This window comes from Diceros bicornis, chromosome 10, assembly GCF_020826845.1.
Source record: "Diceros bicornis minor isolate mBicDic1 chromosome 10, mDicBic1.mat.cur, whole genome shotgun sequence".
NCBI classification, from domain to species: domain Eukaryota; kingdom Metazoa; phylum Chordata; class Mammalia; order Perissodactyla; family Rhinocerotidae; genus Diceros; species Diceros bicornis.
The window spans coordinates 59,253,873-59,281,219 of record NC_080749.1 but is presented as its reverse complement, the minus strand read 5'-3'; the positions used below and the strand labels follow the sequence as shown (position 1 = coordinate 59,281,219).

Below are 27,347 nucleotides of genomic sequence, written 5' to 3'. Positions count from 1 at the left end.
CTGCACTGCCCCACTTTCTCCTGCTACAAGACTGGCTGTAAGCACAGGGAGACAGCGGCGTGGTTGCCGAATGGAAGGAGGTCAAGAAAGTCTGGTGTCGAAATCTCTCCAGCTCTAAGGCTTAGTATTCTACCATTAATAATTGTAGCAAATCATTTGGGTTAAATTATGAGTCTTTGGGGCCTTTCATTTTAAATTCAGGCGTCCCTGGGTGGTGATAACATTGCAACCTTCTGTTACTGAAAATGAGCGTTAAAAAGCTTTTTTCTGGAGTGGGCAAAATAGTGGTAAAGAAATGAAGCTTGTGAAGTGGACATTAAGGGAAATAGACTACTTGTTTCGTGTGTTTGCTCTTGGCCACACATGTGCCATAGTTCTATTGAGAGGCTTTTGTTTCAAATGCATTTCCTCAGTTTTAAAATGTTCCATATCCCTCACATAAATTGGCTTTGCCAGCAACAGACTCAGAAATAATGCATTCTTGTGCCAACGCTCCCTCAACCAGCTTCGTCAAGACTAGGAATAGCCGGCCAGCCTGATTGTTAGCCCCTTTCCCTTCTGCTTCCCCTCAGAGAAGCTTTGTTCATTCCTAACCCTGAGAGAGGCTTACTGCTCCCTGGGAAATTTGGTGACACTGCTCATTCTGCTAGTTTCAAAAGAACTACAGTTTTAAAGTCTTAATTATTTTTTTCCTAATTATAGGTATATTAACTTAGTCTGCTTATTCCATAACAAATATGGAAGAGCCGAGCAAGTGGAAAGATAGGAAAAGCACGCTATTCATTAGTAAAACATTCTTTCTCCCGATTTTCTTAAGACTTTCAGAAATCTTATTAATATGATTTATAACAACATTTGAAGATTTCTAATAGGGTAAAATTTATCTTGCCCCAAGCTTTGGGTGTTTGGTTTTTTTTTGCTTATGTGCTCCAGTTGAGCAGTTGTCTTAGCCATCTCCACCATTCCCCACTACTGACAAGCTAACTAAAGTTAGAAACAGCGGGGTGAACAATGATACCACAGCCAAGCAACCATGACACTCAGTTCCTTTAAAAACATGATCACAAATTACGTGTGGATTAGATGGGAAGTTAAGTTTTCATATTGGAAGGCACAGGTAAGAAAATTAGGCATGGCTAGATTTTTCTGAAAACCTAAGTTGCTGAAGGTAGTTCATGCATGCTGCCTTCCACTTGTATCTGCGATAGTCTTGAATTTGAGCTGGGAGAGGCATAGGATTTAAAATGGCTTTTCAGTGGATCCAAAAGAGAAAGTGCCAGCAACTTTGTCAAAGGAGCTCATGTGTCAGAAAGAAGCTGATCCCATTTCACATATCCATAGCACCATAACATTATTTGGCCTTATAAATCATCTTCAAGGTGCGTACATTCGGAAACAAATAGAAATTAAATTTCACTCATCATTTATCAGTCTTAAATTTCTTAATCCAAAGTAGACTTGGAATTTCATGGTTTAGAGTTAAAGCGTTAAGGCTCAGCCTTTCTCCATTCATCACAAAATTTTCAAATAGATGTTGATCTTTCGCATTTAAACAAACAGATACAACCCAGTGGTTACCAGGTTGATGACAGAGCCCCCCTTCCTTTCTCTAGTCTGAAGTTTGTAACATATGTCGTGTTCCAGTAAGGAAAAAAAGAATATAAAATTTCATTTTCCAATGGATACATGTTAGTGACAGGACATGTTTTTTCCTTTTATTTCCTTTCATTTATGTTTATTAAAAATAAAAATTATAGGGCTGGCCCCATGGCCTAGTGGTTAAGTTTGGCGCTCTCTGCTTCGGCTGCCCAGGTTTGGTTCCCAGGTGCGGACCTACACCACTCCTCAGTGGCCATGCTATGGCAGTGACCCACATACAAAATAGAGGAAGATTGGCAACAGATGTTAGCTCAGGGTGAATCTTCCTCAGAAAAAATTAAAAAATAAAAATAAAAATTGTATTTTTAGGGGCCGGCCCCGTGGCATAGCGGTTAAGTGCGCGTGCTCCGCTGCTGGCGGCCTGGGTTCAGATCCTGGGCGCGCACTGATGCACCGCTTGTCAGGCCGTGCTGTGGCGGCGTCCCATATAAAGTGGAGGAGGATGGGCACAGATGTTAGCCCAGGGCCAATCTTCCTCAGCAAAAAGAGGAGGATTGGCATGGATGTTAGCTCAGGGCTGATCTTCCTCACAAAAAAAAATTGTATTTTTAATTACGGTAAAATACACATAATATAAATTTACCATCCCAACCATTTTAAGGACATAGGTAAGTGATATTAAGTGCATTCACATTGTTGTACTACCATCGTCACTGTCCATTTCCAGAACTTTTTCAACATCCCAAACAGAAATTCTGTACTCATTAAACAATAATTTCCCATTGAGGACATGTTTTTTAATATAAGAATCTCTGGTTTCCTCAGATGTGGTAGTTATTACACCTATTGTTGCAGCTTATGACTTTGGGGAAAAAGTTCCTGCCAAAGTTTTATGTGATTAACTAAGGATATAGTCCCTTTATATCTCAATCCCATAAAATTGACCTCCTTTGTCCTTTCCCATTAAAATCAAACACATGCATATTAAAACATCAAATGTCAAAGAATTTAAATATTAATTGGTTATTTCCTAAATATACCAAATGAATATCATCTTTTAAATATTTTCCTGAGATCTAATAGAGAAATAGTTTTCAAATTTTGAAGCTATAGTTCTTTCCACTCTTTTCCTTCAGAATGTTAATAATTTATCAGTTTAACTGCTTTTTGTAGTCTCTGTGCTTGGTTTAGTTTGTAGCTTAAAACTAGTGTTCAACAATTTTATTTACCATATAGGATAAGCAACACTGATTAAGTCTAGGTGTGTCAAATGCAAAAATTGGATCAGTATGATAATTTCCATGGATGCAAGTCTGCTAGGGCTTTACAGATAATTGTCTCCAAGAAGTGTGAAAGATAAGGTCAAAGTTTTGTTTTGATAACATGCAGAATTTGAAATAAGCATTTTGAGACAGCAAACGTTTTCTAAGGTAAATATGTTTTTCTGCATTACAAGTCTAAAATCTAGCATGTATACAGCCTTTATTCCCTCCCAAATAATTTATTTGCTGTCATTGAAAAGAATTTAATGTTTCTGACTTTTCTTATCATAGCTCAAATTTACCAACCATGACATTGTTCATTCTTCTGTTAAATACTTCCATATAATTTGAGATGGTTTATGTTTTCTCTGTACTTCTCTTTGCTGATAATATAAAGAGAGAGAGTGCCTGTCAATATGTTTATCCTTGCCGAATATGGAGAAGGGCATATAAAGTGGTGTGTTTAGTGGAACTAGACTGTTTAGAATTTTGGTTCACTGGGAAAGCTGAACTATTTGTTAAGACTGTCATAATCTATGCCCTATTCTCAATGTATAGTCGTATTCTCTGTTTGCATACAAGTTAGCATTGCCATCATTGGCGACACTGTTACTTTATTTTCCTTTTTTTTTTTTTGTGAGGAAGATCAACCCTGAGCTAACATCCGATGCCAATACTCCTCTTTGCCGAGGAAGATTGGCCCTGGGCTAACATTCGTGCCCATTTTCCTCTACTTTATATGGGACGCCACCATAGCCTGGCTTGACAAGTGGTGCGTCAGTGCGCACCGGGATCCGAACCTGCTAACCCTCAGGCCGATGAAGCGGAGCGCGCGTGCTTAACCGCTGTGCCGCCAGGCCGGCCCCTTTAATTTCCATTTTTGAAGGAACTCTGAAGTAAATGGCCTATATCTATGAAGTAAATGTCTCCTGGAAACTGCTCATGAAAAATAATTTTTAGCTGGATTTGGGCAAGTAAAGTCCTTTTCCTACTAAATCTCATGTTGGGTTTCCTCTTCCACCCCACTAATGTCCTTGGTGGTTTAAATGTCAACACTTCACTGACCTCTGCAACATGAACAGCTCCTTGGAGCTTTAATAAATTTACATGCGGTGGCTGTAAGAGAGCATTGGGAGGTGGAAGGATCTTGGACAAATATTAGCACATAGAGAACAGAATGAATGGGGAAAATGATGTCAAATAAATACAAATAAGAAAATTAGAGTTGTTGAAAGTCTACGATATGTTAAAAACTTTCTTACTTAGCGGCCAAAGGATGTTCTATAACTGTAATCTTAATTATAAATTACAAATCAAAAATTACTAGGAACAATTTATAATTACTTATATTTTGAGGATATGTTTAAACTCACATTATATGTTCACTTAGCAGACTTGTTTTATATTGAAAATCACTCTGAATACATTTTGAAGACTAGGAATATTTTAAAATGTTAGATATTTTGATTTACTACAAGTGAATATTAGTGTTCTCATTTTAAGGAAATTACCTCTTTCTCTTTATTGAACTGCAGCTTAAAGAGTCATTCAAAGATGTCAAAAAGAAATTCAACAATTTGAAGTTTAATTACACTAAGAAAAGTGAAAAAGCTCGGAATCTGAAGGCTCTTAAGTATCAACTTCAACAAGTTGATATGTATGCTGAAAAAATACAGGTAACGAGAAAGTGTGTGTGTTTGTGTGTGTGTGTGTGCACTACTACAATGATTGTAAAATCATTTGTGTTTAAATTTTAGATGCCGAGATCTTGGGCTTTTTTATAGCATTGGAACTGAAAAGATAGTTTTCCATCTTTATAACAATTGGGTTATTTGTGTAAAATATGTAATAAATTGATTTCTCTCTTGAGGCAGCTCTAGAATGGAGCCAGAACTCAGCCTCTCTACTTCCATTCTTCCTACACACACACACACACACACACACACACACACACACACACACGCAGACAGCTGTTGTACACCTCTCTTCCTTTTCTTGCACTTGCCTATGTCGGGATCTTCCTCCACTGCTCCCATAGCCCGTTATACTTACCTAGGTTGTCCCATGACCTGACTAGATTATTTGAGTGCCTTTCCCAGGAGACAGCGAGCTTACCGAGGACAATAAAATAGTTAATTTTATGAGCATTGTCTTTCTTTATCATAACATCAGTCTCAAAATCTGGAATAGATCCTGGTATATAGTAAATTTTCTATATGTTTGCTAAATGCTGAATCAATAAACTATCTGGAAGAAAACCCATTCTTTCCAAAATACATTTGAAATAATTATGCTTTTAAGATGATGGAGGAAGCTGCAAATTTTTTCCAAATTTTCATCTCAATATTTAATCACTAGTTAGCCTCCTAAATAAAAATTGAATATTGTTTTTAAAACTATTTTTTGCACAGGCTTTGAAAAGGAAAATGGAAAAAGTTGAGAATAAAACTTCTTTCTTAAAGTATCCAAATAATAAAGTTAATGTTCTTCTGGAAGCCATGAAGGATTTGCAAAAACATGTAAATGAGTTTGACAAAGTTGTGACAGATTACAAGAAGAATTTGGACCTGACTGAGCATCTCCAGGAGATGATAGAAGAGGTATCCTCTTCTTGTTGTAATGGTATCTATGTTGTAATGTTGTTTTAAAAAATTACTCTGCTGCTTTAAAACAATGTGCATTAGCTATTATTGTCATTAAACCCATATATCATGCTCTTTTTCATGATTATTTCCTTAGGATAATATCCTAAAATAGAATTGCTGGACCAAAGGGGATGAATGTTACAAGGTTTTGATTGTATTGTCCAATTGTTCTTCTGAAAGATTTTACTAATTTACTCTTACCAGCAACATGTGAGAATTTCTCACTTCTCCATAACCTCATCAACTCAAGATGTTTAACCATCATGGAATTATGTTAACTGCTGGATATCTGTTTAAAATACTCAAAATTACTTATTTATTTCACAGAATTTGAAAATGTTTAGAAAGAAAAGGTGATATTGAGATTTTTCAGGTACAAAAATTGTTTTTGGTGTTATTTTTGTTTTTGTTAAGAGGGTAAATGGTAGAGGATACATAAATTGTGTGAGATTTGACAAGTTTAGGTTATTATTTTGCACACTTCCTGCTGAAGAAACTCTACGCTTGAAGTTCTTGAGTGTTCTTTGTAGTCCATTATTCTGAGATACAAAACATCTCTCTTTACCACCTATGCAGTAGAGTTTTTAGATTTAACACCACATTAAGGAGGATCAAGATGATCATTCTCCTGTATCTGATACATAGGTTTGCTGTAGCTCTGTGGCATGTATTCAAAGCCGGCTCCTAATAAAGTCATGTGTTTCTATTTCTCACCCAGCGTAAGTGCTTCTTTCTGTCCTTGGTCAGACATATTCCTACCACCACAGTTATTTATTTTTAGTGAGAAACTGTCTCAATTCTCCACTGTGCTTTGAAAATAAGACTTATCTTCTGTTAAAAAAAGGTCAAATGCTATTCTTTAGATGATAGTTCCTCAATCCATAGACTAAATCTCATTCTTCAAGGAGAATTTATTTATTAGAGTGTTTATCAGGCTATACTTTATCCATGTATTGTTAATGATTTCCATTAATTAGGCTGGGTTTTGTATGTTGGGCTTTTTTCTTTCCTTTAAATGATATTTGGATTCTCTTAGTGCCATATGCTTTTTATACTGCCTGTTCTTGTAAGTCTGCAACATTCCTCTTAGGAATTATGCTTCAGGCACCTGTAAGATGGCAGGAAAATCAAATGAATTTCCATACTTTTACTTTCTTATCTGACTCTAATCTCCAAGTGCAAAAGTATATGATCATGTTTTGATATTTCCTTTATTGGTACTTAGAGAGTTCAAACTAATGTGAATACAAAGTTTGAGGAAAGTGAAATTTGATAGTTCAGTGGTCAAAATGAAGAACTTTAGAAGGATGGTGTCTCTTTAATCTATACTTTGTCCCCTTTTAATTTAGTGTCATTTTTGGTATGAAGATGCGAGTGCTACAGTTGTAAGAGTTGGAAAATATTCCACAGAATGCAAGACAAAGGAAGCTGTGGAAATTCTCCACCAGCAGTTCAATAAGTTTATCATCCCCTCAGTGCCTCAGCAAGAGGAAAGGATTCAGCAGATCAGTGACCTCGCTCAGAGCTTATATGGTGAGGCCTCTTTTAAGATACCCAGTGATTTGCCTTTGAACAAATCCATACTGAACCTAATCTAGCAGAAAGCAGAGCATGGCAGGTCCTCAGGGTTCTCGCTACGCCAACCTATTCAGAGAAAAGGCTCAAGATAAGAGCCCACATCTGCAAAATTAACAGCAGAAAACTGAGGAAGGAACTTCTGACCGCAGGAGATGAAGCCAGCAGATGTTTAACATCCTTGTGTAAACTCTCCTTCTCTAGTCTTTTTTTGCCCCCATTCCTGTTGATCTTCTCCAAGGTAATAAAACTAGAGCAATACCCAGCTTCTATAGACAGAAAAATCTAATTTCCACTAGAGTGATTTCTTGAAAAACATAGAAAACTCCCATAAAACTTTAAATAGGTATAAAGCTAAGCCTGAAGTCTACAACTCTCTTATTTCTGTGAGGGCTATGGTTTGTGTATATAAGAAAGAGTGAAAATTTACCCTTGCCTTCCTCTCACCTGTGGAATAAACGGGACAACTCAAATTATCGTTTCATGGGTACTGCTCTCCTCTTCTCCATGACTAGGAAAGATAACACAGTTGTCAGCCTCAGAAGTCCTTCTATCTACAGGAGGCCCCCATTTAAGAAGCCCCCTTGGGTAGTGATGGTCCTTCAGAGTGCTGAGGAATAAGTTTCATGAATTCCCTGGTATTAACTATTCCCCTAGCTTGTTAACTAGGAGACAAAGAGTAATACCCAGTGACCAGGCAAATCCAGCCCAGAAAGAAGATAGCAACAGGTGGTAAGGTATAAAATGCTTCATTTGGCTACCCACAGCTGCTGCCAGATAAATATTTTTCTCTTGCAACATGAAGCACTCTCCATGGACAGCCATGAAAATTTTGTAGAACAATATATTCTGCACTACTTAATATTAAATTATTGAGAATGAATTATTAATGATTTTCCAAAGGAAGAGGGCAGGAACGTAAAAATAATAAAATATAGATTGAAAAATTCATGAAAACTAATGTGATGTCTGATTCTTACTATAGTACCTGTGTGAGTGCACTAAAAAATTTTGGAGGCACTCTGCTCCCATAGCATTATGTATGTTTCTCTCTATTATTGTACTTTTGACACTGTAACATAATTATCTGTTTATTTGTCTGCCTTCTCTACTGACCATAAGCTCTTTGAGGGCAAAGGAAGTCTATTTTATCACTATATTTCAGTGCCTATTCAATTTCGGGACATGGTAAGTACTGAGAAAAACCCATAAAATTTACATTCCCCTACGATCATGCATGATCCTATATTCTGCTTTGTTTGTATTCCTGGCCCTTATCACCAACCGACACATTATACAATTATTTCTCTGTTGTCTGGCTGTCCTTACCAGAGTGTAAGCTCTGTGAAAGCTGTTAGTTCACTGCTTCATGGTACATACTAGTGCTTAACAAATATTTGATGAATAAATGAATCATTGAATGAATAAGTGAATGGCATGTATCTTCATCTGTTTAGTATGGAAGCTATGCATTTTTAAAAATTTACATCAAGTGACATACTTTAGGAATATTATATCAACTCTTGCAGGCCACCCAAGCATTATCGAACCCAGAATTTTAATGCAAATAAATTTATCTCAAAAAAATGTTGAGCACCTATTGTGTACTAGGAGTTGTGATTCATCTAAAGACAAATAGGACCTAATCCCTTCATTCTAGAATCCCCAGTCTAGGACTAGAAGTCATGATATGGTAAATGCAGTGAGGAAGGTATGAAATGTGTGTGTTAGTTTGCTAGGGCTGCCATAACAAAATACTGCAGACTGGGTGGCTTAAACAACAGAAATTTATTCCCTCACAGTTTTGGAGGCTGGAAGTCCAAGATCCAGTTGCTGACAGGCTTGGTTTCTCCTGAGGCTTCTCTCCTTAGCCTGCAGATGGTCGCTGTCTTGCTGCCTCTTCACATAGACATCCCTCTGTGCACACGTACCCCTGGTGTCTCCCCCTCTTCCTATAAGGGCACCAGTCGTATTGGGTGAGGGCCTCACCCTAACAGCCTCTTTTTTAACTTACTCACCTCTTTAAAGACCTTATCTCCAAATGTGGTTACATTTTGAGATACTGGGGATTGAGATGTCAACATATGAATTTTGGAAGGGAGAGACTTCAGCCCATAGCAGTGTGCAATCGAGTTTAGCCTAAGCTGTAGAGTCTGGTAGTCCTGGGTTTAAATCCCTGCTCCTCCGGTTATTGTCTGGGTCACTTGAGGAGGCTCTTTTGAGCCTTGGGTTGCTCATTTGTAAAATGCAGTAGAGCCTCCCCAAGGAGTACATTGTATAATGCATATGAAGTGCTTAGCCATAGGCAAATAAAAAGCACTCAGTATATGGTAGATGTTTTCATTATTATTCCAAAAGAGAGAGAGAAAATTCAGATGGGAAAGATTAAGAACATTTTCACAAAGATGTTGGCATCTGAGGGAGACCTGGAAAAGTGGGTAGGATTTTAACAGCAGAGATAGGGAGTGAGGAGAGGGCATTCCCAGAGTAGGAAAGAATACCAGTGGCTGTGGGGATTTTGGAGGAAGAGTTGCTGGTTCGGTTTGGCCAGAGATTAAATATGTGAGGGAATTAGGGTGACATGCATTTGGGAGAGGCATGTTGAAACTATATTATGGAGGGCCTTGAATGTATACTTTTCTAGGTAGTGAAGAACCACTGAATGTTCTGAACAGGAGAAAACTGATTAGAATGAAGCTTTCGGAATGTTAATATAGCAACATTATTTCGGTTACATAAAAGTGACATGATATAGCAAATGTAACTGTTTTTCTAGAATACCTATTTTTTTAAGTCTTTATTCATTTATTTATCTGTTCAGCAAGTATTTATTAAGCACTCACTATCTACCAGCCCTTACACCAGACCCTGGGGAGATTAATCAATGCCTGGGCTTTTTTTGTTTTCTGCTAAGGATTTGACTTCTTAAAAATAGTTTTATCCCTTCCCTTCCCCAGGTTTTGAAGAAGGGCAGAAATATGCTGAGAAAATAGTGGCAAAACACAAGGAGGTTCTTGAATCTATTACTGAATTATGTGCCTCTCTTACAGAGCTTGAAGAAAAACTGAAGGTAATTTCTTCTTCCCAGTATATGTATTTTCAAGTGATATAAATAAAAATGTGTTGATCCAGTGTCTTCTGGTGCAAAGATGTTCTAATGGAAATTCTCAAGGGACAAATGTGCACATTTGTTTCACAGTTTTCTAACATAATTATCTGGGTGTTTCTGATAATTAATTCTGTTTCTTTTCCATCACTGCAGAGAAAAATATTGCTGAGAATGAGGGCGAAATGCAATTAAGGTGTCTCGTTTACATTTTCATGGATCATGTCCTAAAGGATAAATGTGTGCCATTAAAATCAAAGTAAATTCTGTATTAAGTAGCCTTATGTTTTTGTTCGTAAATAATGAACATAAGGTGTTATGGGTTTTTTCCTCCAAATTGTGGCCCCAGAGAAAATAAAACTAATCTTCAGTTATTATATTCATTGAACATTTAGCTTCATGGAAATATTAAACTAATCATGGATCTTTCATAGAATAAAAAATTGTTGGTAAAAAAATATAGAGAAAATATATTGATGTCTAAGTTTAGGCAAAATCTAGTTAAAAGACAGAAATATATGTATTCTTTTGTCTATGTCATGTGGAAAATTGGTTTCATTAGTGCTATTTTTACAACTGGCTGAAAGAACTGGTTGTTTAGGATGGAGGGAATGGGAAGCACAGGCTCTAGAGTAAAACACAGCCACCTGTGAGTACCAACTTCTCAAATTATTGGATTTGTGATTTGGGGTAAATTACTTAATCTCCCTGAGTCTCAGTCTCCTGATCTATAAAATGGAGGAAATAGGGGAACCTAATTACCAGGTAGCCCTGAGTATTGAGCATGAAGACCCCCATCATTATTGCTGTGATCGTTGTTGTTATTGAGACATAATGGTGCTCTTGCAGTTCGGAGCAGAATTATATTTATTTCTAGCAACACTTTTTCTGTATGACTTTCCATGTCATAAGTTTGAGTACTTATTCCATTCAAAATAGTTTGCTAAGCTTTTAAATCAGTGGGTGCCCAACCAAATTATCTTTTTCCTTTGGTTAAAGATCTGGATTTTTTTGACTTTTATCATTTTAAATAACACTACAATGAACATCTTTGTGCATAAAGCTTTTCCTTTCTTGCATTATTACCTACGTGTAAATTCTCCAAAGCAGATTTGGGTAAATAGGTATGAAATTGTTAATGTGTATATATATATATACATATATATATATATATATATATACACACAGTATTAGAATAATATATGTATATGTTGAATTGCTTTCCATAAACGTTTTACAATTATGATGCCACCAGTAATGTATGCATGTGCCATATATCTTATCTTTTTCCACATTTATCATCTCCTCCCCACCTCCACCCCACCCCTTGAAGATCTGTTTCTTCTCCTGACTTCGATACACAGCCTGAAAATCTCTGCTCGCTCTGACTCTTTGCTCTCTATTGTCCACAACAGCCCTCCCATTTATGTTGTACATCTTCAAGTGAGATCTGCTTAATAAAATATACTCTCTTAAAGTTATATCTCTTTCCAGCTTTCATCTTCATGGCTGTTCTTCCTGAAAGCTGTTTTCCTTCCCTCTCCCCACTTCCTCATTCCCCATTCCTTCTACACCCCCTGTAGTGAGCATTTCGCCCTCTCTTTCTCATTCCCAGTCCACGACTTGGATTGTCTTTTGTGTTAGATGGGAGCCTCCTGATTATACATTGCATCTAGATTACCCTTCCTAAACGTAGTTCTGCTAATGTCATTTTTACTTCCAGAACAGTTCACTACAAACTCTTCATTGCCTACCAAATGAAGTTCAGACTCAAGGCCTTCCAATATTCTGAGGTGGATCATCTTTCCAAATCACTGTGCTTCTCCATTCATTGTAGGCTCCTACCTCACTGGTCTACAGCCCTACATTCCTGGGTTTCCTGCTTCTAGACCTTTACTTCACGTACGTGACCTTCTATCTCTGCTTATCTAAATTTTACCATCTCTCAAAGCCAAATCCAAATACTGCCTCCTCCACAATTCCTTCCTTAGGCTGTGCCACTCGCTCTCTGATCTCCCATAGCACCTGTGTTCTTTCCTACCATAACCATCACATGTAACTACCATTAACATCCCAACCCCTCTCTCTAGTTGATTACGCTTGAGGAAACCCTATGACTCTGTTCAGTTTGGCATCCCACACAACATTTAACACTATGCTTTGCCTAAAGCTGGTTCTCCAGAAAGGGTTTTGGCATTTGTAGTAAAAGCTCAAAGAATTGGTACAGAGAAGAAGAATCATTCAGTAGCTCAAAAAGGTTTGATTTGGGTGAATATAAAAATGCGAAAGGGCCTTTTTGGTAAGAGAAATAGGTGTCAGCATTGCCCCTACGAGTTACAGCCTGAACAAAAGCTGGTCAAAGAATGCTTACTAACACGTTACAGATGTTTGCGTGAGAGCATAAATTTGTCTAGTTTTTATGTTTTTAAGGTTGACGCTATGGCTCTCTTTTGCAGGGGTTATTAAAAACTAGGCCCATAAATCCCTGTCAAGGCTGAAATAGTGATAATATTCCTTTCTATTTTTTGTATAGCAATTTGAGATTTACAAAGGACTTTCATATATATTACCTCAATGATTTCCAAATAACCTTGTGATGACGATAAGGCAAATGTTGTTTTCTTTATTTTAGAGGTGAAGTTCAAAGAAGGTAAAAGTGCTTTGCTTGGGGCCCAAAGTCAGCAGTGATGGGTCTGGAATTTGACCTTAGGTATAATTCAAAATCCTGCATTCTTTCCACAACTGCCGTTTTGGAATTAGGTATCAAGCGTGTACTGAAGCAGAGTAAATTATCCAGCAATACAAACCCGTTTAAGTTTTAGAGTTGAGACTAAAAGCTGAATCTTCTCAGTAAGTGTCTCCCAAATCCTCTGAGTCTGTGTAGCACGTGCACTTTGAGGAGCATGGCTGTTTCTTTAGGGCCCATCGAATGACTGTGTTCCAGGTGGAATCAAGAATCTTCTCTTGCAGTATAATCATCATCCTAGACAGGTGTTCTCTAGCTTGGTGCACCTGTGGCTCCTTTCACCTTCACAAAGTCTTCTCAGCCCCCACACTGGCTCCACAGCAGTTTACAGATCTCCTCTACTTGTGCAACTAAAATGGAGCCCCATGAATTACAGGAGCAAAATATCATCACCCACATGAAGTATTCCTTTGTTCTCAATTATTTTTTTCTTTACCACACTCAGGGATATTTCCTTCCACTTTTCATGAGTCTCCAAAACATTTTGCCTGTGTGGATTCTCTGGATTTCCTACTTTGTTCTCCGCCAGAAGCTTTAGCCATTTCTCTGTCATTGCTTCTCCCCTAGACTCTCCTAATGGTTTAAACTGCCGTGCACAATGATTCCTTTCTCTAGAGAATGCTCCTGGAGGTGCATCCTGTTGTAACAATGACTTTTTTCCTACCGGGCCTTTGAACAACCAATACTTACTGGAATAAACTTTATCAAAGCAGTGAGGTAGGAGGGGAATTGTGAGCTTGAAAGGGTCATTTTATAAATCACTTCATGGGAATATGTCAGTCTCTTGTAGAATACATTTACTGAAAATTTACAAGTGGCCTATGTTTTCTTCCAAGTGGTTATTCTGTGGCATTGTTCTTCCAACTTTCCTGGTCCAAGTTTTCACTAACCATAGCTTTGTACAGCAGGGAGAGGTTATAATGATGAATCTGAATTTCGAAGACTTCCATGATGATTGTGTTGACCTACTAAAAGAACCAGCGAGAAATAAGCAGACAATATTCAATGAAGAAAGGAATAAGGTAAAGAAAACTATGTAACTCAGCTATTCATTACTTTTGTTTTGAGTTTAGAGCATTGTAAAAAAAAAAAAAGGTGAATTGAGGCCTTCTTATCTAGCTGAATCGAATCTTCCAATGTAAATGCAATGTAAGTGTCCTCATCCCTTACTTCCTTCTACTCCTTGCTTAGTCTTTCTTCCCTCACCCCTGCTATTTCCCTCTGAGCCCCTCCTATTGAACACTGGAACCAAGCATTTCACAGTTGCACTGGGACAGCCATTTAAATACCACACCGTCACCCCAAACCACTTCTATTTCTCCTGTCTTTAGCTGCCTTTCCCATTGTCCTTTTGTATTCAATCCCAACCTCAAATTTTACTTCTCCCTCTTTATCATACTGCCAAGCTATGATTTTCTTCTTTTACACTACCCATTGGAAGCCCTTAATACATGAAATTAGATTGTATCTTGTTCCCATAGACTCTACCTCTAAGATGATATTTCCGGGCACATGTACTAAAACATAGAATCCAACTGAAATATAAATACTAAAGTATTCAGAGAAATGTTTAAATGACTTTAAAACCTATACATTACAGATGAGTTAAGCATGTAACAAAAACTACAAATACTCACAAAATGCAAATGTATCATGATTTCAAAAGCATGATTTAAATTACATCATTATGATTTTCAGTATAAGTTTCTCACTTTCTATTCATAGCTGCTGGACTATAGTTAGCTCTTGACTTTTTGTTTTGCCAAGTCGCCGGCTCTCAATGTTTCTCTCTCCCCCAAGGAACTAAAGGAACAAGCAGAGTCAACATTATTCTCAACTGCCCCCAAATTAATAAAATACACATCTTGTGACATGAGAGCTAAAAAAAAAATCTCCCCACTTATTGCAGTTATCTTATGGAGAAAGATTTATCTTTCCTTGAAGTGATTACAGTTCTCAGAGCTTCTTTATAGAAACCTTTTCCACAGGTTAAATCTATGTTGAAGTCTAGTGCAATTATACAACCACCAGGCAGCAGGGACAACCAAGCAAGCAGACTTTTTGTGGGATGGCCTTGAGACATTTAAACTCGGATTCCTCTCTAAAGCAAAGGAAAGCTGCCAAACCTCGGTCATCTTGTTTGGACCTTAGTCTTCTATCAAATGGTCTTTGGTTACTCTGATTGGTCTAAATCGTACTTTCTCAACATCAGCACTATTGATATTTCGGCCCAGAGAATTCTTTGTTGTGTGTGTGGGGTGGGGTGGGGCTGGGGGAGGTTCCTGTGCATTGTAGGATGTTTAGCCTCATTCCTGGCCTCTATCCACTAGACCCCAGTAGTGCCTCTCCACCACCCAGTTATGACAACCAAAAAATGTCTATAGAAATTGCCAAATGTCCCCTGGGGAGCAAAATCACCCTCAATTGAAACTGACTGGTCAAATTAATAAAGAACAAGATTAAATGCATCACATTTTCTTAACTAAATTTCTAAGAGATACTAAATCAACATCATATTATTTTTTTTTAATTCTGCACATTTTTCTACATTGTGAACCACACACATTTACTTCGAAATGGAAGTTATTGCTACCAAAGCAAACACATTCATTTATACTTAGTAAAATTGATTTTTCTTGCTTTTATTTATTTTTCTTAGAAGAAAAATTAAAAGAACAGAATCCTTTAAATGAAAAGCAAGATTTACTTTCATTGAGAAATCAGTTTTATTTTAATATAAATTAAAAGACATGACAGATCATCAGTTGTTTAGAAGTGAAGGTCCACAATTACAGCTGTCAAGAAGTCCCGTTGACATCATTTCACATACACATTTCAGCGTAGTTGGTACAGAGAGCAAAGTGAAAGGGCGGCAGTAATCTTCACTTTTAAACAGCTCGATCACAGTTATCCTCTTATTGTCTCTATCATTTATATTATAGGTCAGATGTAACAATCCCCCAAAACACCATGTGGGCAGATAACAAGAAGCACTAAGTAAAAAGCTTGGCCAGGAATCACTGCGTTCACTTCTGATACCCTTAAATGGTGTTGATCTTCCTCGGAAAATTATTTGAGTCAGAAAAAACAATTCCATCAAACTGTTACAAGAATATATTCATCACAGGATTTTCTCCTGGAGAGAGTAAAGTACTTCTCATTTTTCTGACCCAAAAATGCAGCAGGTGGAATTAGGCAATTCAGTAAATGCAATGCCCATTGCACTGCTAACAGAGTAGTGATGGGGTTTTATCCCCAAGGTGAGCACTGAAGCTAAATCCACAGTAATACTAAAAACTCCTAAGGTTAAATGGAGGTGCTGAGTATTAGGAGACTCGCCTAAACTCACAGAAGTATTTGACAGAAGACGAAGGCTTACGATGCCAGCATTTAGAGTTACAGAATTCTAGTGGTAGAAGGGATTTAACAATCATCTGACCAAATCTCATTTTACAGTTGAGTAAACTGAGACCAAAAGAGATTAAATAGTTGCCCTCCAAAAATCACAGAAAGTAGTGTCAGAACTGGGCAGGTAGCCCAGTTCTCCTGATTTTCAGCCATGTAACTTTCCACAAGCCCGAAGGGGAGCTCCAAGGAACTGCTGCACGTAAGTAAGCCATTTTGTAATGATCCTGGATTCCATGCCAAACTTTCCCCTCTTTCTGTTCATCTCTTTACGTGATGATTAATAAAGCAATAGCAGGGAACTACTTTCATACCAAACAATTGAGTGGAGAGCTCTTATCCAACTGGGTAAGGACAGTCCCTGGGCCCTCCTCCACTAATCCTGATTACCTGGTGGGGGCGCAGATGTTCTTGAGACACTTGCTTTGGAAAAAATTGGGAAGGGGACAAAGTATTCTTCACCATCTTTCTGTTCTCTTCTCTTTTATCTTTTCCACCCAAGTGCCCAAAAGTACCAAGTCCCCCCTTGGTTGCCCAAAGCCCCTTCCCAAGGCCTTCCCTAGAAACACCTTTTGTAGACCAAGCCCCATGTTCAGTATCTTTCTTTCTTCACTTCCCATTTACCTTCATTAAATCTTATTTATCCCAAGATGAGTCTATCTAATGTGGGGATATTTGAGAAGGTAAAGTCTTGTGGTGCTCCCTTAAATTTACCACGTAGGTGGCTCCCCTCTCTATGTACTTTAGGGATTGGTTCTACGAGCTTAGTTTGATGGATGTAGAATATCGTTATATTCTGTCTTCCAGACACTCATTTTGTTTGTTTACATCACAGTGATTGTAAATCCAAGTGACTATGTCCATCAGTGGAAATGAAAGTTCAGAAATCCTGACAGAGATAAGATCTGAGGCTATAGATTTAGGATTAATTAAGTTACTTGTCAAAAGGTACAAATTTCCAGTTAGAAAATGAATAAGTCATGGGAATGTAATGCACAGCATGGTGACTATAGTTAAAAATACTGTATTGCATATTTGAAAGTAGCTTGAGAGTGGATCTCAAAAGTTCTCATCATAAGAAAAAAAAATTTTTGTAACTAAGTATAGTGATGGATGTTAACTGGACTTATTGTAGTGATCATTTTGTAATATATACAAATATCAAATCATTAGGTTGTACACCTGAAACTACTATAATGTTATGTCAATTATACCCCAATTAAGAAAAATTTAATTGAACATTAGATATGAAAGTGGATGAGATTTTCGAGGGGAAAAATATATAGAGAAGATTAGAGAACTTAAAGATAAGATCATACATCATTCAGATGTTTAGAAGGTGGGAAGAGAAAAAGGAATCGACAAAAAAGACTAAGAGCAACCAAGGCTACAAGAGAAGCAATTTGAGAGTGAGTGATATTTTGATGAATCATCAGAATTTCCCAGCAATTTTGCTAGAATGCATCAGATTGATGCAAATATGCCCTGTCTGTGCTGAGATATATAGATTTAGCTACCCTTTTCTGTAAACATGCACATATACACACACACTTTCTTTTTACTAATAGCAAAAATGGATTCACAGTGGGAAAATATGAAAAAATCTTTGGTATATGTGAATATTTGGAAATCATTTTCATAAAGGAAATCTAGACCCAGGAAACTATAGCTCAGTGAATTTTAAAAGGAATTTTTGTAAAATTCCATAATGACTTAAAAACTGAAAGCTTATTTGTATTTGAGAATAAAGGCAGAAGCCCCAAAAGGCAACATGGACTTCCTCAGAAAAATTGGTATTAAACTCACCTTATTTTGCTTTCTGAGATGGTTCTTTAATGGGTAATTCTAGGTTAGCACCAGAGGCAAAATTTATTGTGATTTCAGGAAGTCTTTTGATAAACACACTCATGATATCTCTCTTAAGATAAGTGGAGAAATGTGAACTGAATGGAAGTTTGGTCAGGTTATAACTGTACCCAAGAGTATTAAGTAGTTCATCAGTGTCAACCTGGAAGGCAGTCTGCCTTGGGGAGACATCTGACTTTGTCCTAAACTCTGCAGTGTTCAACATTTTATCAACAGTATTAATGGACAGAGGAGGCAGGAAATTTCAGTAGATTAAAAACTTGATATGAATCAATAGTCCCAAGGGGTTCTTATAAAAACAAAAAAGAACTAATACAATTACTTTAATAAAAACATATCATGTAGATCAAGGAGATCATGATGCCACTGATTACTACCCATCTGGAAAGTAAATAAATCCTGGAAATAAACATATTTAGGGGGGAACATTAATAAGTTGAAATGTTTCTAGAAAAAGATTTGAGAAAACTCTCTCTCATTGTCAGCAGAAGTTATCTAGTAGTGTTATTTTCTGTGGAAAGTATTTGTCTATTTTAGGAATTGTAGAAAGTGAAAACATAATATCCTTGGATTCTCTTCTTTAGTTTGGCACCATCTGAAAGTGACACACAGGAGTCAGGAATCAGTAACCAGTAAAAGCTGGATTGGAGAACATGGCACAGACTTTTCTGGTGGGTTTCCCAAAGCTTCATCTCTAATTTAGATAGACGTGCCTACCCAGGCACTTGGGTGCACAGCTAGACAACTACAGGCTTTCTGTACGGGGGGTTTTCATTCCTTAGAGCCAAAGTGAACGTACCATTTGGTGGAAGGCAGATCCAGAATAGAGGGCCTCAGGGAGACAGGGCTGAGCATGCTCAGTGTCTTCTTCCAAACCCTCAGTTAGGTAGGTCAATTCCTCCCCAGGAGGGCGTGAGGAGTGGGAGACTAGCATAGACGTTTACTCAAGTTTCTCTCCTAAGCTTGTTGCAAATTTTCAGACAATTTAAAAATGTTACTCTTATCTGAAGAGGCATAGGTTACTCGAAGGAGTCATTAAGGAGTTGCCTGCCCTCCTGGATGACCCTCAGATCAAGAAATATCCCTGTTCTCCTGTGAAGGAACTGATAGCCCAGTAGGAGTGACCTCCCAGAAGGCAAAGTTGATGGAAGTTCTGGGATTCTGGCAGAAGAAGAAGACCTGGAGATGTTTAGTACAAAGAAAGAGACTGAGAGGTTCCAATTCTCCAAATAGTCAACGGACTGTTAAAAGAGGGAGCAGTGGGACATCTTTCTGTGTCACTCCAGGAGGTCAACTCAGATCCATTGGTGGATACGGCAGGAAGGCAGAGATTTGCTAAATATAGGAAGATGTTTTTAATACAAGTAAAGCATACAATTCTTTTCTAAGAAAGCACCCTTTCAGAAAAAGTGTTCAAATAGAGGCTGCCAAGAGTGTCATAGAGGAGATTCTTAGACTGAATGGGAGGTCAGATCAAAGTCCCTATGAGATGGAAAATAAGCATTCCACATTCAGGAAGAGATGGAGAGAAAGGCAATGTGAGCTGTAGTTGGAAAACCAAAAGAAGGAGGGGCTGCCCTACTGGGTATGTGTTTATTTAGTAATTTTTTTTTAAATGAGAAGAGTTTTAAGAACTTCTGGCTTTTAGACTCCGAATTTAAACTTCTACTAATGGCTGAAGGAAACCCCTTTCTCTAAGCTGAGTTTATTCTTTCTCTGAGGATAAGTCATATCTGTGGGATAGCAGAGGAACATTGTTTTGTTTTTGCTTCTAACCTTCAATCTGAAAACACCTTTATTTCTCAAAAATCATTTATAAAATGTGTGTCACGTGCAGGACTATGGGCTAAAGTGAAGAACGTGAAGTCAAGGCAAGACATAACTTTTTTATGTGCAAGGAGTAGCAACAGGACCAAAACCAGTAATTGCTAATTAAGTAAAAATGCACCCAAAATGCTGAGGAAAGGCAAAGAAAGAAGTCCACATAAAAGAAGCAGGTTGGGATAGATGAGATCCCGTTCAGCTTCAGTGTTCTTTTGAGTCTATGTCAGACGGATATTTGAGCATCTTCTTAACCAAGAGATAGACGTGGATTAATGGGGAGAAACACTAGAACAGTGTCAGCAGGAGGCGGAGTACTGTTATTCACGGCATCCTAGCATGACCTATACTCCACATGGGACAGAAGGATAAGTGGCAGGTGGTTGTCTGTTGTATCTTGGTGTGTTCGCTTGTGAAAGGCCACAACGTGTGATTGTACCTCCCCCACTAGGCTGTCATCTCCACAAGGGCAGAAACAGGATCTACTTTTACTCACCATTTCCTCTCTCTCACAAGTCTAGCATGGTATCTAGTATATAACAGGTGCTTAATCAATATTTTTCAGTGTAAGGATAAAACTAATGGACTTTAAGAAATAAAACCAGTCATTACAAATGGCTTTTTCCATATGAGGTTCTTAGAGTAATCAAATTCATAAAGACAGAAAGTAGAATGGTGGTGGCCAGGGGCTAGGGGAAGGGCAGAATGGGCAGTTGGTGTTTAACGGGTTGAGTTTCAATTTGGGATGAGGCATAAGTTCTGGAGACGGATAGTGGTCATAGTTGCACAATAACATGAATGTATTTAATGCCACTGTACTATACACTTAAAAATGGTTACAGTGATAAATTTTGTGTTATATATTTTTTACCACAATAAAAAAACAAAAAAAGAATGGCTTTCCTGAGAAAGGAGAGGAGGTAATTCTAGCAGGGTCTGAGAGATCACCTAATAAGCGAGTCTCCGATGTTTAGGAACTGTGTTCACATGGAGCGTAGGCAAAGAAACCGAAGCAGAATTTGCTGGTGGAAGGAGACACCTCAGGTCATGATTTGAGACACGTTGATCCAGTCCAACCGCTTCCTTTCAGATGAAAACTAGGGCCTTCTGCACAAGCTCTATCACATTTCACTCAGAGACATGAGGTCAGTTTACCAATTCCTTAGTCATGGGACGGGACTGTGACCAGGGTAGACGGACAAATGGTTTCAAGTTCCGGAATGCTTGTGCCAAGGCTCCAAGCTTTAACTCACTGTAGCTTTGCTCAAGTTGTCTCTCTGGAGTTGAGTTTGAGACCTAGAAAAAGAAAACTCAATGCCTAACTCAAAGCTTTGGCTTTTCTGTTTTGAAGGAGCAGGAGCAGGTAGCAGATATTTTGGCCATCAATGGACCCGGAGAGGGTCAGCTTTCCCAGGACCCAAAGCAGCTGTCCTCTGCCAAAGAGAGTAGCGCCCAGCACCTGCTCCTGCCCGCAGACGCGCTTTCAGGAGAAGAATATGAGTGTGCCTCGCCTGATGACATCTCCTTGCCTCCACTCCCAGGAAGCCCCGAATCCCGCCTGGCACTGTCCGTCATGGAAGTGGAGGAGACTGCCAGCCCCTCCCTCAGCCTTCATATAAGCAGCTACGGGATGCAGGGGGAGGCCCAGGAATCTGGCCTTCCACCACCTGCTGCTTTTGCTGATGCTTGCAACGATAAGAGAGAAACATTTTCAAGCCATTTTGAGATACCTTACCCCCAGGTCAAAGCTGAGCTCCCATTAACCTCCCGAGGATTTCTGGAAAAGAGTACTGCCGTCCGCAAAATCAATGCTAAACATCCAGAGAGCATGCCGAGTGAAGTGCATGAGAGAGCTTTACAGCAGCACCCTCAGGTTCAGGGAGGTTTGCTAGAAACACAGGAGAAAATGCATGCTGAGAATAACATCACTAAAACCCGAGATAGGCTGCATGCTTCCCAGGATGCATTCTCCGGCCTAAGGTTTCCATCAGGCCCCAGCCAAGCCTATCAGAGGCAAATGGCTCCCAGAGAAGAGATTAAAAGTACCTCAGAAAAGAACAGCGTGGTCAGCCTAGCTGGCCAGGCACCTAATTTCTCCAGGCTCCTGTCTAATGTCACTGTCATGGAAGGTTCTCCAGTGACTTTGGAAGTTGAAGTAACAGGATATCCAGAGCCTACACTGACCTGGTGGGTAGCCTATAATGACAAGCCATAAACAGAAACAAATTGAATCACTGCAAACCACTCTGTGTGCACTAACTTAAAGGTTTAGGGACAGCTGATTAATATTCTCCAACACTGCCACTCTGCATGATTCAACCTCACATCAAACCCCCAACTCTCATTTTGGTAGCAGCATGGCTAATACCGTTAAGAAAAAAGTAACCATGAAAAAGAATAATTTAAGAAACTTCAAAAGCACTACAACTTTGCCATGCTTTGCTTTTGTTTTTGTGCTATCTGTTTAACATTCCACATTTTAAAGATTGTGGGTTGAAATTCTTTTGCATTGTTTATTTCTACATAAGCATGACATGTTCTTGGTTTAACATCCCTTATTCAATTAAAAAACATAAGATTTGGGTTTTTCCCTTTTCTTTCATTTACCTATTTCATCTTTTCCCTTTTCCCAACAGTCACACATGCCACTTTTGTAATATTTGTTTGTTTCACTAAGAATTCTTTTTGTAAATTTCTTCAGTGTGCGAGACGGAATAAAAATATTTCTTTCACAGTTGCTCCTGGTGACAGGTAATAAACCCATTTTTGAAAGGTAGTATAATAACAGAGCTGTGAACAGTCTGATTTCACTCTGGAGACGTCATTATTTTTTAAGTCTATTTGTATTCATAGGAGTAAAGTGCAGAATACAGGTTTTGAATTACCTATTGTTATAAAAGCAGTTCTAAGTTTCTCAATATGTGGTTTACTTTTAAACACTTAGAAATTTTCATCCTTAAGTAGTTTTGAGGACAAAGTTACAAATATGTAAGAATGAGTTTATATTTTAAGATAAATAAAATAGCATTTATTTATCACAATATTTCAGTAGATATTAAATTAGCAGTTTCAATTATCATGTGTGCCCATTGATGGTACTTGAAGTGTGAATCAGTTATCTAAAGAATTTATGAGAAAACTTGGTTTCTCAGATTATTAAAAGAAAATGCACTTCTGCTACAGGGCAGCCATTTATGCTTTTGTTTCATTTTGTTGTTTTTACAATTGCATGTTTTTTACAGATCAGGAGTTTTGTATTTTTGAATTTAAAAGATATTTAATTTATTATTAAATATCAGTTCACCCCAAAGAAAAATGTTGTCTGAATTGTTTCTTGTTTTTGTCCACACAACAAATACCTTGGTTAGTATATATTGTTGAAGAACTATTGCAAAGTTGTAAAAAAATATCTTGCCCTCAGATTTACAATTTTGCTCAATTAGCAATAGGCAAGTTATCAGGGCTAATCACACATTCTTAGGACACTCAGGAAAATGCAAAATTATCACTTCACAATGGGAACAGAGAATGATTCAGGTTTGTCATCACTTCTTATGTAGAAGAACATGGATATAAATAAATAAATAAGAATCTAGAATACACAAAATAAATTATTTGCTTTATAAAAAGATGCAGCTAAGTGCTCATGTTTATAGGAAACTTAGAAACATATCATTAACAGTAATAATCCAATTGCATAAATACCTTTTATAATTAGAAATCATTTTCTTCTAATGAAATTAATTTACAAAAATTAAATGGACTCGTTTCACCAGGAAATGCTGTGTAAGTACCTTCTTCTAAAACAGCTCATTGGCATTCTCATGTGGGTCTTATGGGGTGAACATGATGGTGCAGATGAATCTCACTGCAATACAGACTCCAAGAAGTCACAGGTTGCTGTTCCGTAGCAGCGGAAAGGACGACGCAGGCCAAGTAGGGGGTGCCATTTCACACTCTAAGTAGTTGTTGCCGTGAGCAAATGGTGGCCCAGTGTGACCAGATGGTCTGGTTTTTTAAGAGTAGTTGGATATCTGAATTTTCAAATGCACTATTCCAATTGTTAAATGTCATCAAAAAATTCAATTTTTTAAAAACATGGTCTGATCCGATCAAGCACTTCACTGGCCACCAGTTGCCCACCTCTGCTTGAAGCATAAACTGCCCCATTGGAGTTTGTGGTAGCTACAAAGTTCCTGCTAATACTAGAGAATACTGCAGTGGTAATGGGCCTATATGCAATGGTTATTAGGACTTGAAAATGATGTGAATAAATAGTAATCCTAACTTTAAAAACTGACTCTCTGCTTCAGGTACAAGAAAGACCAGAAATTGTCTGCAGATGGGCGCTTACAGGTTTTACACAAGGAGACGAGCCATTCGGTGTTCATTCCGAAGGTATGCAAGGCAGACGCAGGCCTCTATGTGGCTCAGGCCCAAAACTATAGTGGCGTTCTCTCTTCCAATGTCATCCTCCACGTGACAGGTAACCACAGGCCGCCCATCACAAGAATAAACTGGATAACGCTGTGTGTCATCTATGTTAGTGTGTTCCTAGTGTACTGGCTGCTCACACTGTAACTGTGGGATTGGCACTCATGGGCGGCATTCTTATGAGCCTAAAGGACAACACAGTTGTGTATTTTCCTGCATCTCCCACAAAGCATCCATCACCTACGAAGTGTACCTGCATTCTGGTCATATGGCTTGTTGGGCTAATACCACGGCTTGGTGAAATAATCAAATTTTCTTTAGTGCTTTAATGTAGTTGAGGAGCTTGGTAAATTATTAGCAGTGGATAAGGATACATTTTTGTATTCTATAAAGAGATGTGTTCAGTATAAAACACAGTAAAATTATGCTATGTTTATTCCCTCCTAATTTAACAGCATGCAGACCAAGGCTCACATCAGCATAGAGATATGAGTTAAATTTCAAATCCAATTGTTTGATAATTTATTTTTAATTGTACTCATAAACATCTCTTTGTAGAATAATAGCAGAAATATTGAACAGAAGTTGTAATTTTCATTATTGCTTTAGCTGTCCTTTAATTTTGTTTTTCATGTCTTGATCTCATTTATTGAAATAAATTCTATGTAGTTTCAACATAGCCTGCACTCCTGAATCTGAGGATGCCGCTGTAAATAATCATTCCTCATGTTGTTCTCACGGGTTTCACATTGGAGAATAGATGTGCTGTCAACTTTAAATGGAGTTTCAAACTTCCATCAGCTATGCATGTCAGACAGCAAGATGGAACAGGCTGCAGGGATGGACCAACAGTATTCCTGTCATTCCGTTGACATGTTTTGGGCAGCCATGTATAAACAACGGCAACTGGTTCTTCCTGCTTCTAATCTTGATTCTGCTGCTGATCATTTTTGCAGCCTGTGGTAGGACATCTCAGTGCCTCAGTTTCCCATTTGGAAAATGGGTTGATCGTCTACCTCTTGGGCAATCGAGAGATTTCATTTCGCATCTTGTAAAGATCTGGAAAATGGAAAGCACTCTATGAAGGCTAAGAGTAATTATATTGTTTAACGTAATTTGTCATCACACTGCCTCCTGCCCACTATTTCTCTTTCAGATGCTATTTCTTTAGAATATTAAATTAAATGAGTGGTGTTAGTGTGTGATTTCCAACTATTCCATGTGGGAAAATGATGTTTTATGAATTGGAGCTTAAATTTCTTTCTAATTTCTTAGGACTATATCTTTTTCAAAGACTCGAAATTGAACTTAGGAGGATATATTTAGTATGATCTAAGGGGAAAAAGTGTGTAATAAGATGGCATAAGATGGATTCTGTCCTTTTCTTATAATTATCACTGTAATATTGAAGAATGTTCTATGCTTTCCTGAAATATATTGTTCAGAAATGAGGATCGTCTTTTTGGTTTCTTTAAAAAATAAACATGAATAAGAGAGGCATTTGTTTTTAAAATTTTAAACATAGTCTTGTCATGCTAGGGTAAAATCTTTAGTTGAAAGAATAATTCATTATAGATTTTTGATGAAGAGAAAGAATTAATTGTGTTGCTGTAAGACTGTCTACAAATAATAAAAATATTTAAATGTAATATATTCAAGTTGATATTAAAAAGTTACTGAATGTTATCTGAAGATGTCAAATGTGTGGTTGAGTAAAAAGTTGGCATATTTTTTCTTGTGCTGCATATTCAATTTAATTAAAAAATTAAATCTCTTAATTTTCTTCCACATTTTGACAGAAACCTATTAAAAGCTTATATATACAGCATCCTAAGGAACTCATACTCTCTTATCCTTTTTGTCCAGTTTTAAGTATTTTGTGTATCTTGCCTAATTGCTATTCCCATGTTGACACTAAAGAGTAAAACCTATTCATGTCCAAAGAGGGCAGGCAGGACCAGGTAACAAATTCTCGTTCTACTTTCTATCTCTTTCTTGTTAGTGTAGCAGGATCTCCTGTCCCATTTTGTCAACTTGGTTGCATTTGTGGTTTGGAGTTGTTAGGGCATGGGAACTGCTGGTTTGCTTTACCTGATGCATGCCAGTTAGCGTTAATCCTTGGGAGAGCAGGGTGGGATATACATATATCCATAGTGTATGACCAAATAAAGCATACGAAGGCCCTGATATATTTGATGTATATATCAATTATAAGATATATATATACACACACACATAGAGAGAGCTCAAATATTGGGAAAAACATTATACTGATATTCAAGATATAGTTCAGATAGCTGTCTGTGTATCTATCTATCTATTTATCTATCTATCTATCTATCTATCATCTATCTATCCATCCATCCATCTATTCATCCATCTATTTATCCATTCATCCATCCATTTATCTATCTACCCATCCATTGATCCATGCCCCTATCCCTCCATCCATCCATCTATCTTTTTATCTATCTATCTATCTATCTATCTATCTATCTATCTATCTACCTACCTACCTACCTATTTTTCTGAGCTATTGTGACTATCTAGTAATTCCCACAGCAGTGAAGAATAATTAGCTATTCTTTGTTCTTCTGGTTATATTTTGACTTCAAAGACTTAAGTGCGATTTTCCTTTTTGCTAGGATTTATGTCTTGATCAAAGAATTCTCTTTAAGAAAGTATGAACTAGGGCCGGCCCCGTGGCTTAGCAGTTATGTGCGCGCACTCCGCTGTTGGCGGCCCAGGTTCGGATCCCGGGCGCACACCAACACACTGCTTCTCCCACGGCCGCGTCCCAAATACAACAACTAGAAGGATGTGCAGCTATGACATAGAACTATCTACTGGGGCTTTGGGTGGAAAATAAATAAATAAAATTATTAAAA

The 27,347-nt window shown here is 37.8% G+C and overlaps 1 protein-coding gene across 1 annotated transcript in view; it reads left to right on the top strand.

The window, feature by feature from the left end:
• CCDC141 (coiled-coil domain containing 141) overlaps positions 1–25,989 on the top strand; it is a 192,082-nt gene extending 166,093 nt beyond the window's left edge. Inside the window, exons 18-24 of the mRNA XM_058549342.1 lie at positions 4,397–4,537; positions 5,273–5,461; positions 6,856–7,039; positions 10,039–10,151; positions 13,839–13,955; positions 21,377–22,212; positions 24,339–25,989. Coding sequence (XP_058405325.1) covers positions 4,397–4,537; positions 5,273–5,461; positions 6,856–7,039; positions 10,039–10,151; positions 13,839–13,955; positions 21,377–22,212; positions 24,339–24,606 — 1,848 coding nt within the window. The 3' untranslated portion in view covers positions 24,607–25,989. The remainder of the gene's footprint in view (positions 1–4,396; positions 4,538–5,272; positions 5,462–6,855; positions 7,040–10,038; positions 10,152–13,838; positions 13,956–21,376; positions 22,213–24,338) is intronic.
• Positions 25,990–27,347: the final 1,358 nt, after the last annotated feature.